We start from the raw sequence: 14,490 nt of genomic DNA, 5'->3' as shown, positions 1-14,490 counted from the left end.
TAGAAGCTCCACTACTCTAATACACCCTACTTCCTGGTTTTAATATGGCCAAAAAAAAAAAAAAAAAAAAAAAAAAAAAAAAAAGGGAAGAAGAAAAAGAAGAAAAAAACTTAATAAAACAGAAAGCAAGTACATTCAAAAGAAGGAAAAAAAAACTTCTAGGCTCCCAAAATGGAAATCCTAGAGCATGCAGCCAGTAGAATACAGTAAAAAACAATCCAGTCCCCTTCACTCCCTAGTACATAACACAAGATACCAAAGAACTCATATAAGTTTAATTTTTTATTTCTGGATAGTCTTATTTTGTCATAGGGTTCCTTCTACTGCTTATTTTACTCCATCCTAAAATGTGGGCTTCTTACTGCCACTGTTTAGAAGACTATATCCAGAACATTCTTTTTCAAATGATCAGAAAACATCTACAAATGACAAGTGAAAACTTCATTACAGCCAATTCAGAATCATTAACCTGAAGTTATCCATACTTTGAAACATACCATTTTTCTCCTCCTTCATTTTTCCCTTTAACATGTTTCTAAACAACTATCATACTACATCTGAACCTTTGTTTTACTAAACTAAGCAAGCCAAAAAGAACAATTCTTTTACAGCTTAATGTCATAGTAAGAACCACTGGCTCCTGGTGCTAAAGGAAGTATATTATCATGGGGAAGAAAAATAATAGACAAAAATTGAATCTGAGAGCAAGACAAAGGCAAAGTATCTTTTTGTCTCCTCTTCTTCAGCATTTCTTTGGAGCAGTATTTTCATGAACATGCCAAATGGAAAGCATATGAAATTTAAATAAATTTTTTGAATGTACAATCACAGAAAGACATTTAAGAAGTTGTTTGTTAAACAACATAGCACATTTTGTTCTCTAAGCCTGTTGAATGAAGTATTACCTTTGCAAAACATTTCAACTTGATCGTGTTTCCCTGATGCACACACAAGTTGAATTCTCCTGCTTCTGCAGAGTGGAACGCTGGATGCCAAACAACTTCACACTCCAGATCTCTATATGCTTCCACAAAGCCTAACCAAATTTGCACAGTTTACACATTGCAGCATATGTGTCAACTATCAAATTACATTGTATAATTACAAATAACACAAGCATGTTAAATCCAAATGACTTTCAATTACTGAAGACTAAACCTACATTTTAATATTGTTGAGCAACTTGATGAATTAAGTAAGATTAGTTTCTGAATTCTCACAACAGTTGCATAATCTTATCTTATTAGCATCCTGTAGTAAAGCATCCAAAGTTCATTGGTATTTTTTATTCATAAATTACTCAGATATTTAAGGAGAACATTTTTTAAAAAGTACAGGCAATCCTTCTTGTGGAAGAATAATTCTAGGAAGGAACATATACATTTTCATGATTGCAATTGATTCTGAACTAGTATCACCAAAAATATCCTATTTCTCAAGAACCAGGTCACACCAAGCTCCTGATCTAGCCAAATCATATTTGTACTGAATTATGCCCACTCAGTTTACTTGGTTAACAGTTAGCTCTTCAATAGGAAAGCTCCAACATCCTCTAGATAGAATAATTTCTTTAATAGGGAAGGTAAAAGCTCACATCTCAAGTGCATCCAACAAATACTGTTCCATAATACATGTGGAAAATAATCCCAGTCTATAGGCCAAATTTCGTTTGTATCCCTACACACTGTCTACATGGACTTCTTAGCAGTTTCACTCATATATTGCTTTTGGAAAGCTTACTATCCTTATGAGCTATATGCTGCCCCTAACTGTCAATAAATAGGTGCCTCACTCCTTTTTAGATATCATCAACTTGCACTCAGAACAATGATTGCATAAGAGCTGTTTGCTGAACACAGAAACACCAAACTAGAGCCAGTATGCATAGGAGGGTTTATACAGGGAATGTTGCTATGGTACAAACACTCTCTGATCTGAAATTATTTTTGGGTTACACTGATGTTGACTCTAAGCTAAAAAACACAGTTTGTAGCATCAGCTGATTGATTGCCTTATTTGACATTATCCACATTCAGATACATGCAAATACACTGCAGTTGCATACTATACCTCTGGCTGGCTGTATCGAAAATGACGTTTTTTCATCTGTAACTACAGGTTTCCAAGAAAACTCAGCAGAATGGTTTCTGCGATTGCATACTCTGACAGTTGTTCGAAACTCTGTCTCTGCTAGATAGCCAGGAATAGGATTTAGAATCAGCTCCTTTGCAGACAGCTCAAGTTCAACAGACACTGCTTTTGCAATTACCAGCATGTGCCCAGTGTGTTTGTTGTTTATTGTGTAAGTGAAAGACCTGTAATGTAAAAAAAAAGTATTTCTCTACATTTTATGTGGTAGTCAAAATAAATTTATATAAAATAGAATCATTAGTAAGAAAACTTAATGAAAAAAACGAGTGTGAACACACAATGTTAAGACTGACAAGAGAATGCTATCTGTAATCGTTTTGCATATAACTCAAACCTTCTGAAAGGTTTGCCTTCCCAAAGGATAACTAACTCCATACAGTCATTTTAACACCATTAGTAAAACGAGAGTTTCATCCTGATACCAGAAAAACAGAAAAAGATTTGCCTATAAAATTACCTAGGCAGAGGTATAACAACAGATCTGAGCATAGAAGCAGAGATGCAACACTACGCTGGAAAAAAGATAGTATTTTCCATAAAGCAGAAAATTTCCGCTAATATACTATAACACTTATCTTCCTGAAATACCTACAGCAATACCAGGCTTTTGCCAAGACAGACATGCGTACGTATATACATTTTTTTTAATCACAACCCTAAGAAACATTCACTATGTTAGCAAAACTTTGCATCATAAATCTGCACTAATTTTTCAGATATTAGTGCAAATGAACTGACACTTATCATAATTACATGCAGCTTAAACTAACCATGTGAAATGTTTCTTTACCCCACTACCACAAGGTAAATATGTAAATCAAAACAAATGTAAGAGCCTTACTTTTGAAAAATCCCAAGTGTGTCTGTTTCAAATACTACTGGAATATAAGTCTTTGAGAAAGGAGGCACCACCTGAGACAATGGACTCGTCTGCTGTAACTCATCAGTTTCAATCTCAATTTGTACCCATATATGAACCAACAAGTTATTGATGATATGCAGTCTTCTGACAGATGTCGAGTACACACAGACATCACCAAAGTTCATAGTAGAAGGACCTGGAATATATATGAAATGAGATCCTCAACACTACAAGTAAAAATTTAATGTAAGGAAGCATAATCAGAGAAGGTTTTTATCAGTACATTAAGTTCTGCAAAATAAAGGATTAGTCAGACAAAACAAACCTGTAGTGGAACAAATTTAAACTAAAATTTGGGATTAAATGCCATGTGTGCACTGTGAGTATTTTCAGTAGTACAATTCAAAACTCAGTGCCAATATTTATATCTTAATTCTGTCTCCACCTGAGAGCAAGCTATTAAAATAGGAAAAGCAATATGCTAATGTCTGAAAGTATTAATGTCTTTAATACTTTCTTTTTATTAATCAGATATTTAAATGGCTAGTCAACACGCAAGTCACTGATAGCTTATCTAGATAACTTGTTTATTTGGTTGTATCACACACAATTTGATGGTGACAAAATGACCTCATTACTTGATTTACTGCTATCACCAATCTTTATGCTGGTCTGCAAACTTTATCACTTATGGCACTAATCAAATATCTTGTGAAGCCTTAAGTATTTTATGTTAATGTTTATTTTATGGCATCTTTCCCCAAGTGTATTAATACACACAGCTACACTAACTAACTTGCTCTGGCTTCATTGAAAATAAAAATAAAAATTAAAAAAAAATGAAAGTAATGAAATATCAATGAGACTTTGCTGCTAAGCAATTTTTCAGGGGAAAGTAAGCTTTATGACCTGCACAAAGGAGGGAAAAAAAGCTGCTTCTAGTACCAAATGCTGTTAATAGATGAGTCCCCTCATGGGCTTTAGAAGGGGTTACTCCCCATCACAGAGCATTCTACTGAAATTATTTTTAAGGATCCTAAAGAAGTTGTACTTCACTGAGGTATCACTGTTCTCTGTTGACTCTCAGAAACATTCTGAAGACCTCCATGAACCTTGCTGATATTAATGCTGCTCCAGATACTACCCAAAAACAAATCGTAAGAGTATGAGCAGCCCTCATACCAAAATGTATTAATATCCTGTAACAGGCCTTAGTTTAAAGGAAGCCGTCCATAGCTAATCATACCTCAGTATTGTCTGAGAAGTACAAGCCTGCAGTTAAACATTAATACAGATTTTAAACCACCATTGAACTAAGCTTTGTTCTATTGAAGGTGAACAATGATGAATATAAATTGTATTACTATGAATAAGTACTTTTATAACAACTACATGCATTTAGTAACCAAAGTGAAATCTTACCAATGAGTATCTGACGAAGCTGTTTTGGTGTCAAAGTCAAGCTACAATCTTCCTTCTCTTGGGCAGAAGTTGGCACAGCATTAAGCCCATTCCAAATCTGCAATAACAACAAAACATTTCCTCAGAGTAGGATCTCAATTCTTATGCTTTGTTACACAGTAATCACCTTATGCTTACGTTACTACTCAAGCATTTAACTTACTTCTCTGGCTGATGATTTAGAACCAATTGCTTCCAACTTTCGACTAGTTAATAGGCAATTCTCATCTAAAGGAGGAGGCATTCTGAGCTGTAGCTCCTCCTTATGAAAATCTGTGATTGAGATCTTTGGCGAAATAAGCCCTTCTGCTGGTTTAAGGCCTATGTTCATGGAATTATTATAAGCATTAAACTGCCTATAGGAGAGAAAAAAAAGAGTATGAAAATCTAGAAATTTGGACATTCTATGTTCTACACACTAAATTATCTAAGATTTTTAAGTGAAACAAATAATACTTTAAATAAGACTTTAAATATATTTCACTATATTTCACTATCAAAAAAACAAGTATATCAAGTGCCTTGAGAAGTCTTTTTATTGTATTGCTTAGGCAAGGATTAACATCTGTTGCAAACTTGTGGCAAAGGCTTACTATAATAGGACTAAATGAGTTGCAAATATTAGGGCTACCGCAGTATAGATACTGTATCATATCTAAAAAAATTCATAAAGAACAATAAAGTTGTAAAGTTAAACACTTAAAAGTTAACAAATATTATCTAACATTAACATATTAACAAATTACCAAGTAGCCTTTAATTGTATAAATCCGAACTGAAAGACCTAAAGCCTATTTTCAGAGTAATTAACAACTTTTCTTGGTCAAAGTTCAACTCCAGTCAATTTCACCTGCAACCATATTTGAAACCTCCAGACATCTTACCAGATGTTTCACAGCAAGTACTCGGAAAATTATGACTAAGTTCCATAACAACACCAGAATTTATTTGCTAACCATGAAATTCTCCTTTCCATTCTTGCGGTCGAATATGCAAGTTGCATTCATATAAACAACAGCCCCATCCACTACACAATCCCAATCCCTTTCAAAAAAACTATTTATTTGTACATGCATTAAAAAAAAAATTTAAAAAAATCCATCTCTGTAGACCTTGTCTGAATCATGATGTATATACAGAACGCAAGGCAGATTAAGATTACAAGCATTACCTTCTGGCATTACTAGTTTTTAAATAATGGGTTTTGCAAACAATATTCTTTTATGGTGTCATTTTTGTTGTTTTGGAGGCTTTTAATAAAACTTTTAAAATAACAGAGCTGTCAAGTCTTATTTTCTCTGATTTTGCCCCACACCATAGCAACCAAATATAGCCGATTCTCACTTCATAAATTTGTGTAGACTAAGGCTGGAAGGACAATACAACCCTTTAACCTACCTACTACATTACACAAATCATATAATAATTCATGAAGTGAACTCATCACTTTTGGATGAGCTAGACATATCAATTAGAAATACAAACAATTTAAAAAAGAGTGAGAGAGAATCCAACACAATCTTATTTTTCCTATTTTCAATGACCATCTCTCATTTAAACTTGGCATTTTATTTTAAATTTATTTTAATTTCGAGTTCCATGCCTCTGTCTATTCACTTTGCCCAGTCATTGATCTTCAAGTATCTAAGCACATACTCGAACAAAAAGATTTTTGAATACAGCGTGAGTTAAATCCCAAGACCATAACCACTTCAGCATGGGATTAAATTTAAGTATATGCTTAGTGACTTCAATAAGTCAATCTGCATGTGTACACATATTGTTTCATATTAGCCTAAAATCTTGAAACAAATTCTTACCTAGTGTCTTCTTTCTGTAAGCGACGCTGTCTCAAACTATAAATGTAATCTGCATAATATTCCTTATGTGCTTCTTTTTCCAGTCGTTCACAGTCAGTATAAGAAAACTGTGGATCTACGTAATTATATCTCTCAGTCTTTGTGAAAATAGTCCTAAATATTTAAAGAGAATTGTAGTTTCATTATGCATATAAAAAGATTTTGGGTCTTGCTAGAATGAAAATATATTGATTTTGCTACATACATATTTCATTGCAAACTTTTTTTTAATCACAGCTGATTAATGTTTGGCCTTGCAAAGGCAGCCATAAAAATGAAAAATAGAAACTGTAATAGCTATATCTGTAGTTTCACACAAAAAAGAAACTCAAGAAATCTATGTGTAAGAGAGGCTCTAATAAGAGGCTTGAGGTTAAGTCAACTGCTACGCATTTAAAAGTTTTCAGCCTGAAAACACAGCAAACAGTGTCATATGAGTAACTGATCTTGATCTACTAATAAAATACCGTTTGAATATTTAACTCTATATGAAAGTATTTGTTTTTAAATATTGTATTTTCATAATTTGTTACCTGTACTTTTTATGCCGTTCAAAAGGTCTAATGCTGGCTGAGCGGTCATTAGGAAAAGCTATAAGCGCATCACTCTTATAATTCCTGTTTATCTGGTGAGTATGAATTTCTGTTTGGGTTGATTTAAGTACTGCCACAGGTGCAATATCAGTGCACTGTCCTGTGTTATCAGGTATAAATTGTCCAGTTGGATTGGAAATCATTGGTGTTATGCCTTAAAATTCAAATAAAACATGTTACATGCACTTATACTAGTTCCTTCTAAACAAATGTCAAAGCATTAGCTCAGAAAAAAGTATCTGATAATTTATAATGGTCAACTCAGCAGCCCAATCACAGCTATCTATCCCACTACCTTTTCCTAAACAAGAGGGAGGAAAGCATTGACCACAGCCAACAGCCTTCACTTCCCTAGAACACAGGCAGAAAAACATGAGAGCCCAAGCCACCACTGCTATGTCCATCAGTGTCGTAGTGAAATTGCAGACCTGCTTTGACTTGCACATGCACGTGTGACAAGGTTGTCCCCAGTGGCCCAAATCTTAGGGGTGCAAACACAGGGCTATTGAATTACAATGAAAAACACCAATGCTATTGCAACAAAAAAAGAGGGCTCAGACCTTTTTCACTCTAGTTTTAGAAAACTACATACACATTAAAATTAATAAAAAGAGGAAATGATGACCAGAACTAATCCAAGTATTTGTTCACACCCCCTAATATACATGTTTAAAAAACAGTCATTTAAAACTTAATTAGAAAAAGGATCCATTATTAGACAGCTCCCCACATTCCCCCCAAAGAACTTGATAAGCCAAACTGAACATATCGGTTTTACCTGTCTACACATTAACCTTGATCTGGCAAAAATGGCTACAAGAAAAATCACTTTCCATTCTTCTAACTATAGAAGTGACTACAAGCAACTTCTACTGCTCAGGGAGGCAACAGCTCACAAGGAGCTTCACTCCAATCTGTCTCCTCCTCCCTCACCTCCCCCCCCCCCCCCCAAATACACACATGAACAACTATATGCACTCATCCACAGACACTGGGAGAAAAGAAAAAAAAATAATCCATCTACATAAGGACCTGAACAACTTGACTTCCCCCCCACACCCTGACTTTGATAAAGCAGAGAAGCAGAACACTGGTATCAGTAACTAGTATAGTACAGACACCCCTCATAACCTCTCCACCAGTCTGCAGGCAGGAGCAGGACAGTGAAGTTAGAGCAAACAGCAGAAGAAAGCATTTAGAAAAGCTGACAATCATCAAGGGTAACAGCGTGTGAGGAAGAATCAAGAAATATCAGTAAACTTAAACCCTGGAAAAAACATCCTGTAAATAATCCTTAATATTTGAAAAGCTTTATATGTAAATATATAAAATATATATTTTATATAACAAAAATATATATTTATATAATATATAAATACATATACAGTATTTTTATATATATTTATATATACATACACAAAATCTAGAACTGCTAGAAAATGCAGTATTATATACACATATTTAGATTGGTTGATATTTGATATCTCAAATCCATATAAAACTTGAATGCTACATTAAATCTTTAACTCACAGCTATTAGTTATATAGCTATTAGGTGTATATATACAGTCATTCCTAATTTTTTTCTGTGCTTTACCTCTCTCACTACCTGCAACTCAAGCATATCAGTACTGTGTAATGGCATCACTGCCAAAAACCAAAGCCTTCATCTTCAAATATATAAAAATTATGGTGAGCACTTACTTACACTTGAACAGTTGTATTTTTTAAGGTGCAAGCCATAACTGTTTACCACACATACATAAGGTTTTGTGAACTTTCAAGTATTTCACAAACAGCATCCTTCACTTACTTCATTAAAAATGAGAGACAGAGAGAGGGAGAGTATGAGCACAGGAGCAAGTGTGTCAATATAAGTCAGATACTTTGAATACTTTGTTGCCATTTGAAAAAGAAATAGTAACCCTCACTGGAATATGAAAAGAGAGAATATACTATCATGGGTATACCTCATGCAAATGAGGAATCCCTTAATTTTCAAAGAGAGATTTTTTTAGAACACTATCTAAAAACAGTAAAAATTTCATCTTAAAAATATGATAAGTGTACTTATAAAATATTTTACTTTTATTTTTAGCATCTTACCTGGATTAATTTTGAATAGAATGTTTTTTGTTTTAGATTTGCACACACCAATTAATCTCAAATGTATTTGGTGAAAGGATTTTGTCTTCAAGACCTGTAAATTATTTTCCTCTAGTCCTGTACCAATGATATCAACAACTTGTTTCATTTTAAATACTCCTATTTGACGTGGAGAAAATGAAAACATCACATCCTGGGGGAGGGGAAAAAATGGCAGCTGACGTATTATGAGGAAAACAGAAAAATTACATGCAATTCTCTATTAAAAAAAATGCTTATTCCTATTGAACCAAAGGCCCTTGTTACTTTTAAGATAGTTGTTCGATACCCAACTTTTAAAACATGTCAACTGCTACATTAGCAATATAAAGAAATGCAAAATTGCAACACATTAGAACACAGCAAAATCTTACTTGCTCATTTCTCAGACAAAGAAGTTCTCTCTCTTCCACAGTGCCCTAGTTACAGGTTTCTGAAATTATAGATGCCTCCATATTTGGCTTAAATTTGACATAACATTACTTCTAAGAACAAAACCATGTTACTGAGAAATTTGTGACTTAATGAAAAATTTGAAAATAAGCCTACCACAGTTTATGTGCATAAACTGCCCTTCTCAAGTCAGTAAAACATCAAGTACTTAAAGCTAGGGAAAGACTGGATAAAATTTCCTTAATGCTATTTTTTTTCTCATTTAAAATAATATTTGGTGCTCCCTGAAGTACAACAAAGAGCCCTACAATGATTCTACATAAGGACAAATTATACATTCAGCTTGTGTTAAAGGCCATGGTTACAGTATTCAATATTGCAGATATAGAGAGGAACTTGATCTTATGTTATACTTTGAAGAAATTCCACCACTGTCTATTGCAGAGTAATATAATCTGCATATCTACATAATCTAAAGGAAAGTGGTAGATTGATTACCTTTGTGGAGTGTTTTTTAATTTTTCCATTTTCAGGAGAAATATTAAAGTGGGCAGTCTTGCGGAAGCTGAATGTTATTGGAAGTGACTCAGATTCATTCCTGAGTGTGCACAGAACGTCTGCTTGTTCACCCAAGAAACAGTCCATAAAATTAATAATTGGTCCTGGATTGAAAGTTAACATGACAGGAAGCCCAGAACCAGTCAGAGCTAACTCCATGTGATGAGGATGATTCACTACATTAAACAGAGAGAGAGAAGGAAGAGGAGCAGGGAGGGAAAAACACACACACACATATTAGCTTACAAGCAGAAAAGTCATAAGGTAGCTGTATGGTTGCAGTAACAAAATACAGTGATATAGTAACATGATATATAGTGCAATTTTCCATAAACTTAGAACACTCATTCATAAGTGTTTAATCATAATACCTGCTACATATTACACTCCTTCATTAATGAACGGGAGGAAGAACAGACATTCACTTGAAAATGCACAATAATTCTGGCATTACCAAAGTGCTATTGACTTGCAGATGGCTTTTTTCCTAAATAGTTACGTTTATAATTAAGTTGTAGGTGTTCACTGACAGCAGGTGTATTCATGACATGCATGATTCCCTCTTCTTTCTCTCACTGTTACCACAGTTTTTTGGTGCTAGGGTATTAAAGATACGAGTTCATTAAATTCAATTTTAATATCCAGATGTATGTTTCTGATAACATACTTCTGACTGGTGTATTTTCATCACTGCAGGTCTGCAGAATGCCATCTTTACTCCCAACAGCCTCAAATCTCAGAAACAGTACATAATCTTGTTTTGCTGATGAATCACTCAGTCCAGTGCCCCTTTTAAATTTCCTGCAAAAGTACAAGACAAAAAAAAAAAAAGAAAGAAAGAAAAGAAAAAACACCCTAACAATCAAGGTAGATTTTTCATTTCTGAATCTGGATTCTCTGGTGTTTGTTACAGCTTAGGTATGTGATCTTTATCCTTCTTTTCAGAAAATGGAAGAGTAACAAATTTAAATCTAGTAAAATTTGTATGCTTACGATATCAGTGGTTTGGTATCTCTTCCATTCACATACATCCATAATAGTTCTTAAACCAACAATACATGCATATTAATCACTTATAAATCAGAGTTTAAGTGAAGGAAAATGAAAAGAGCATGTTCTCTCTTTCTGGAGAAGTGTTCTATTATGCATAGTATTTTTTTGTTCTAATGAAAGCTCTCCAACATGTTTTAGTCTCTTGGTAGTGAAGTATCTATTCTTTCATACTCTTACAGAAATATTACATTTTCATGAAATAAATCTGTAGTCCTGAGAAAAACACTTAATTTGACACCATAGGAGTCTCCCACTAACCTTTAGAGATTTGACATAGTCAACAAGAGCTGCAATTAGATCCCTTGCCTGAATCCAATAAAATTCTTGTTCTTCTAGAACAAGCTTACCCAATTCCTGGTTCGAATATACTGTTAATGAATTATAAAACATCTCCCAGATGATCACTTCACTATATTTACTTTCTCATTTGTAGTATCACGCCCAAGGATTTCTTTTAACACATGTAAATACAAAGTTGTTCAAAAAAAAAAAAAACTGTAAAGACATTAACTTCAAATGATTTTCACTAACAAAACTGTTTATAGAATAGTTTAGATTAATCAACTTTTTGTCGTTCAAATTTGGATTAGGCACTTACGTTGGACTAAAGCATAATGTAATCACAGATTTCTGATAAGGTAGCAAGGTTCCTTGACTGGGAATGCACAAGATCAAGGTGGAAACATCTAGATCTCTTGTTCTATTTATGAAGCTTAAGTCTTGTAAAACAGCATCTGCACTCTTCTGAAGATCTGTCCCCTACAAAATAACCAAAATGAGGAATATATTAACAGTTCAACCAGTCCTACTTCTGCTTTTTGTTCCTCTCACACTTGCTAAAGACAAGAATGTGTAACAAGTAGAAAAACATAGTAATGTAAGTAAAAGGAGTAAGACATCATGTTGCTCTTAACACAAAATAGTTTCCTATTACACAGCTAATTAATTTTTAGACTTAAATTTAATGTCAGTGTTTTGAAGTCCCTTTAAAAAAGATGATGCTCACTCAGATGATTTCATCTGTCAGAAAAAACCAAGAGAAACCATTAGTGTTGAGCATCTTGAAATATCAAAATATGTTTTGGTAACTGCTACTAAATGATGACAAATCCAGTAAGGATTTCTCAGCAAGTCCAGCAAAACTACCCACAGAATAATATGGGAACATACTTAGCATGTAGTAAATAGTAATATCTGAAAAAATTAATTCAAAGTTTAAATTATAGTAAAGTTTCTGTTTATTAACAGAAATTGCAGTAAGTCTATGATCAGGAAATAGTTCAACATATGAAACAATACTAGAACATGGATCTTGAGAAACAAAAATGCAAAAATAGAATGAAAAGAAGTTTTCAACTAAAATAAAAACTAGAACACCATTTTCTTACCATCTCTCCTCCAATGGCATTGTCCTCCAGTACTGCTACCCAGTCCATACACTCTGGACTTTTATTGTACAGAGATACTTGTTCAGTCTTTGAAGATCCAAAGTAAACAGATCCAAAATGAATGCATTTCAGTTCATCTCCACAAGGCACCCCTAGAACTTTAAGAACTTGTTCGACCACAACAGCTTTGATCCATAACTCAGCGCAGTCATGTCCTTCTAGCTCCACCCTGTCAGTAACAGTAGGAGGAGAGGTTACAAGTACAAAAAAGTTAGTTACAATAACCAGTTAGTTTAATATTAGAACCTATACAAAACTGAATCACACCAGAGCATTTACACTATATCACTGGCTTTCTGTAGATAAGCCAAGCACAAAAATAAGCATACTTGACAATTCAATACTTAACAGAAATATTAGTGATCAAGAAAGTCATGTTGTGCAACAACACTGATTCCATCCCCCCCACCAAAAGAACAAAGCTGGAAGAATCACACATTACACAGTACAGCTTTGAGGTGGAGCTGTTTCTGGTTTTGTTTTTTTTAATTGTGTTAGCACACTATTGTTGGAAATAATAACATTTCCAAGAATCACCAATGCCCACAGACAACTAACTGTTCTTTTTTCTTTGAACCTCTGCATCTGGATCTCACTTTTGGTGAGTAGTTAGCAATCTTCTCTCGGGCAATTGGAGCTAGAAGTTCATCTGAATAAGCACAGAACTGTGGCTGTTGTTGCCTGAGTGCTTGAACTTGATGCCTCAGAACACCACAGGACCATGTAGTCATTGTATGAATATTTGCTGTTAGAATTCTACTTAAACAAGCTTCCTTGTTCTTGTTGCACAAAAGAATCAAGTTTAGTAATACAATATACTGTTCTAATAGAATGAACTATCCTTTTTGAAAGCTTCTGAACTGAAGGAAAAAAAAATCTTTCTTTTGCATGATCCCATACAAATACTACCCAAGGAATTTGGGAGAAGATCTCAAACTCTCTCGATATCTTCTTTCAAATTCCAACATACCACAGCTGGGTTCTCCCAAATGGAAAAGAAACCTCCAAAAAATATGAGAGAGTAGTTTTCTCTGAAAGGAGTTTAGCTTGAGCACATGAAAACTGCTTAGAGGCCCAAGGCAAATGGAAGCAACCAAGTTTGTTTTTTTCCAATCAAAATTGTACTATTTCTTCAAACCAAACACCTGTCACAGACCCACAGTAAGACTTTAAATACTGCCTATTTGGTTAAAAAAAAAATCTGTGCAAGGCTTGACACAGAAACAAAGATTTCATTTATTCTAAAAGGCTAGCATTTATTCTAAAAGACTAGAAATGCTGATTTCACTGACAGAATTACTTAGCATTTAAGAATGATTTGTACCCACTGATGTCATGAAAATAAAGAAGGTAGGCTATAGGTAAAAGATCAGATCTGAGCTCTGGGAAGTTACGTGCTTTCGGTTTAATAGACATACAACCTACTAGATTGCAGGAGACAGCAGAAGTTTTCCCAAGATGGCATGAAAAAAACAGTGGTGGTAGCCAGGGCAGCAAACAAGAGACAGCACAAGACATAACACTTTGCAACCAAAAGATTGAGACTCAGCAACCAAAGAAAATATTCCTTTCCTACGAAGGAGGATTTAGTTGTGAGGGAGACTACTGATATTGACTTTCCCATCACTCTTGCTAATAGGATATTTCTCCTGTCATTTCCTTTTTCAACAGGCTACAGAATGCAAAAACATGAAACAGAACTGTACTTTGCCTCTTTAAGTCACAGATCTTACTAATTAAAAAAAAAACCAACAAAAATCAATCACTCTTCACTATTATAAGACTACCAATTTATAAATTGGTATCCATTTCCAAATTCTGGCATTTCCTAAGCCTGTACTTACCATTTAAAGAGAGAAAAGGTCAGCTTTTAAAAATACTCTTCCTGAAAGTGTTAGTGATTATTTTAAACAGATCCCCTCTGTAAAATAAGAAACACCAATGGACATCCTGTTTTGAGACTAGTG

At 34.1% G+C, this 14,490-nt stretch overlaps 1 protein-coding gene across 1 annotated transcript in view; it reads right to left on the bottom strand.

Annotated features, from left to right (window-relative positions):
* CFAP47 (cilia and flagella associated protein 47) overlaps positions 1 to 14,490 on the bottom strand; it is a 386,437-nt gene that overhangs the window by 346,295 nt on the left and 25,652 nt on the right. Inside the window, exons 6-17 of the mRNA XM_064505814.1 lie at positions 12,464 to 12,692; positions 11,674 to 11,834; positions 10,690 to 10,823; positions 9,963 to 10,198; positions 9,033 to 9,225; positions 6,867 to 7,080; positions 6,295 to 6,447; positions 4,638 to 4,830; positions 4,436 to 4,532; positions 2,993 to 3,209; positions 2,071 to 2,315; positions 906 to 1,036 (exon numbers count right to left, since the gene is read on the bottom strand). Of these exons, the coding sequence (XP_064361884.1) occupies positions 906 to 1,036; positions 2,071 to 2,315; positions 2,993 to 3,209; positions 4,436 to 4,532; positions 4,638 to 4,830; positions 6,295 to 6,447; positions 6,867 to 7,080; positions 9,033 to 9,225; positions 9,963 to 10,198; positions 10,690 to 10,823; positions 11,674 to 11,834; positions 12,464 to 12,692 (2,203 nt within the window). The remainder of the gene's footprint in view (positions 1 to 905; positions 1,037 to 2,070; positions 2,316 to 2,992; positions 3,210 to 4,435; positions 4,533 to 4,637; positions 4,831 to 6,294; positions 6,448 to 6,866; positions 7,081 to 9,032; positions 9,226 to 9,962; positions 10,199 to 10,689; positions 10,824 to 11,673; positions 11,835 to 12,463; positions 12,693 to 14,490) is intronic.

The sequence above is a fragment of the Dromaius novaehollandiae genome, chromosome 1 (genome assembly GCF_036370855.1).
Source record: "Dromaius novaehollandiae isolate bDroNov1 chromosome 1, bDroNov1.hap1, whole genome shotgun sequence".
Lineage (NCBI taxonomy): Eukaryota > Metazoa > Chordata > Aves > Casuariiformes > Dromaiidae > Dromaius > Dromaius novaehollandiae.
This window is presented reverse-complemented; position numbering and strand designations above follow the sequence as displayed.